Here is a 3,158-nt window from a genome sequence, read left to right as displayed (position 1 = left end):
TAGAAATGTGGAGTTCTATGCATTTTAAAAATAGTCGTTTCAGAGCAGCCATGTGTGCTCCAGGACCAAGCTTTCCCCAGCCTCGTTCAGGATTTGGAAGAAATATCTGGGTTTGGGCTGAACCATCGAGCATGAGGAGGGGAAGCTATCAGTTGTGAACAGAGACTGTTTCTCACCCTTTGATGAGCCAGCACCTTTCAAGGTTCCATCCTAGCCGCCAGCAGCTGGCAACCAGGGCGTCTCTGCTCTCTGTGTTTCCCTCCTGGCATCTTGGTTAGCCCCGCGCCAAACACCCAGAGCCTTAAAAAATAGCCCCTGAACTGAATTAAACCTGACCCACAGTGAACCGCAAGGTCCAGAAACCGCAAGGTTTGGGGTCAGCCTCCGTCCCCGGACACTCTGAGGATGGCAGATCCCTGACCCCTGGTGGCAAGCGAGGATCCCGGGTGCGCGCGGCGGGCAGAGGGGCGGAGTCTCAGGCCGCTGGAAGGGAAGGGGCGCGCTGACACCCGCGCACCTGCACCCCCGGTGGAGGAACCGAGGGCACACGACGATGCCAATCCCTCGTGAATCCCGCGAAGGAGGGGCCGGGGGGCTCCTGATTCATAGGTGCGGGGCGTAGAAGGGGGTCAGGTAGGAAGGCCCGAGGAACGGCGCGAAAGGGCTCCCGGGGACGGCAGCCGTCAGCGGGAAGGAGGCGGCGGCCGGGAAGAGGACGTTGGCCGCGGAGTAGGAGGGGAAAGTCTGGAAGGGCAGAGCGCCGGTGCCGTGAGGGCCAGGACTGCCCCCCGAGCCGCCGCCGCCGCCCCCCGCCGCACCTGGCTGGGGCGCGCCACCCCCAACCTGCGCCGCGCCGTCGGCACCTGGGTTCTGCTTCTTCCACTTGGTCCTGCGATTCTGGAACCAGATTTTGACCTGCGTCTCGGTGAGGCTGAGCGACAGCGCGAGGTTCAGGCGCTCGCACACGGACAGGTAGCGTGTGGCCCGGAACTTGTTCTCCAAGGCCACCAGCTGCTCGTAGGTGAAGGCGGTGCGCGCGCGCCGCGGCTTGGCGCAGTTGGGCACCACGCGCCGGCGCCTGGGCCGCGGGGAACCGGGGGAGCCCGGGGGGGACCCCACAGGGCCGCCCCCGCCGTCCTCGCAGGGCTCCCCAGACGCCAATGCCCCGGCCGGGGGGTCAGGTGAGCGCGCTGGGCCCGGCAGCAAACGCGCAGCCCGTTCCCGCCGCCGCGGCCTCACCGGATCCTCCGCATCCTCCTCCTCTTCCGCTTCGGAACCCTCCAGGGGTGACGCCTGGCCGGCGCCTGGGCCTGCAGCATCTAGGGGAGAAAGGGTCGGTGAACAGAAGCCTCTCCGGGTTCCCAAACCTCCTCCTCGTCCTCCCTAGAGCAAGCAGTTCTCCCCGCAACCCAACTCCGGGGGCTGCTCCTGTCCCCACATCGCGCTTCCCTCAGGCCGGACTGCACATCCTTGCCAGCGGGTTTAGGGGAATGGTGTCCTCTTGCCCTTTACAAATCTGCCATCAAGTAGGCGTCCAAGAAATGTATGCTAAATGAATGAATGACACTCCACATTAAGAAAAAATAGTGACCTTATTGGGTGACCATATTGGGGGGTAGGATCATTGTATTAAGACATCTAGATGTCAGACGCCTTTAGGGCTGTGCCTTCCCCAGACCCTGGAGGCCTATTTTGGTCTAGGACTCCTAGCAATTAAAAAAGAAGTTATTAAGCTCTCTGCCCCACCCCACCCCCACCCCCGCTTTAAAGTGAAATTCCCTTTCCCATCTTCTATCTCCCGCCGTGTTAATAGAGTTTCAGATTTGTGCGGGGCCGGATCGATAGATGTCATCTATTAAAGGTAAGTTTTAATCGAACAATATTAGGATCAGACAGGGAAAGGGGGTTTGAAGTCCGTACCTGCAAGCTGCGGGCAGGAGATATGCAGGCGCCAGTAATAGAATATCGATCACGAGGGTGGGGGAAGGGAGCGCAGCCCCTCGGAGAGAAGGTCGGAACAATTACCAGGCTGCTGGCCCGGGCCCACGTGCGGCCGCCAGAGGCGCCCCGGGCCCCAGGCAATCACCGTCAAACTTGGGGAGGGGAGCAGGGGGCTGCGCGACATCCAGCCTCCCCGGGAACCAGAGCCTCTGACCCTCCAGGGAGCCGCCTGTCCCTGTCTGATCCCACGCCCCACCCAGCAGGACTCCTGCTGTCTTCCGTCCTTCCTGCCAGCCACAAAGTTTCCTGACCCCTTCATCAGGTGTCCGCCAGCGTTGGGAGTAATTCAGAAAGGGTTTCGAGAAGAAAGTACCAAAAGCTTCCCACCACCTCATCCGAACCCCGCCCCCAGCCCCAGTCAACAGTTGGGTCTGGGGAGCTTGAGAGCGTGGGGCAGCCCAGCCCGGCAGGCGTCTCCAGGTGGCACCTGACCTCGCTACTTACCAAGACCCCCGGCGCAAGCCTTAGCCTCAGTTCCTCCATCCATAAAATGGAGGTGATGTTAATGATGCTGTCCAACTCTCAGGTGCCGAAGTTTTCATCACCTTTATCCCAGCCCTTAGCCCAGGTCCTAGCACGTGGCAAGCGCGTTAAATGCCCGATAAATGAGTAAGCCTGGCAAGGTAGGCGCCAGGTAAGTTAAGTTTCCACCGCGAGCATCAGGGCTGTGGTGAGGGTGAGCTTGGAGGGTGAGCAGGGATGCGGCAAATCCCTGCCCCGTAATGCGGGGAGCCTCCTCTCTGCCTCTATCCAGTTCCGAGGCGGGGGCTACACTTCGCACCCGGTCCCGTGCGCCTTCTCTCTTTGAGGAAGACGCCGTTAAGGGCCACTCACCGGGCCCGGGTGTTCCCCATACACTCCGCAGTGTTGGGGCTGAGGCCGCCTGGGGCCGGGGCCACCTTGCATCTTACCAGGGGTCTCCAGCTGTCGTACACGGTCCCTGGAGCTGGCATCTTTCCCCGCTTCGATCTCCGCCAAACTTTTCCTGGCATCCCGGGGAGCCGGGCGCACGGCCGGGAGCGCTGCACTGGTGAATTTCTGCGGGTCCAGGATGTCCAGGACGGAGAAAGAGATCTTGTGGTGGGAGGGAGCCGCCTTGGCCCCGCCGTCCTGCCATGCCAGCATGCCCGTCGCCCGCGGGCCGGCGGTCGGCGGCG

At 62.0% G+C, this 3,158-nt stretch overlaps 1 protein-coding gene across 1 annotated transcript; it reads right to left on the bottom strand.

Moving 5' to 3' along the window:
* Positions 1-509: 509 nt before the first annotated feature.
* On the bottom strand, positions 510-3,158 carry NKX1-2 (NK1 homeobox 2). The gene is made up of 2 exons (XM_017858654.1): positions 2,913-3,158; positions 510-1,319 (listed from the first exon to the last, which is right to left on the bottom strand). The coding sequence occupies exons 1-2, from the start codon at positions 3,124-3,126 to the stop codon at positions 604-606; spliced, it is 930 nt and encodes a 309-aa protein (XP_017714143.1). The 5' UTR covers positions 3,127-3,158; the 3' UTR covers positions 510-603.

The sequence above is a fragment of the Rhinopithecus bieti genome, unplaced genomic scaffold (genome assembly GCF_001698545.2).
Source record: "Rhinopithecus bieti isolate Rb0 unplaced genomic scaffold, ASM169854v2 scaffold_42745, whole genome shotgun sequence".
In the NCBI taxonomy this organism is placed as follows: Eukaryota; Metazoa; Chordata; class Mammalia; order Primates; family Cercopithecidae; genus Rhinopithecus; species Rhinopithecus bieti.
The sequence above is the reverse complement of the archived record's forward strand: the minus strand, read 5'-3'. Positions and strand labels throughout refer to the sequence as shown.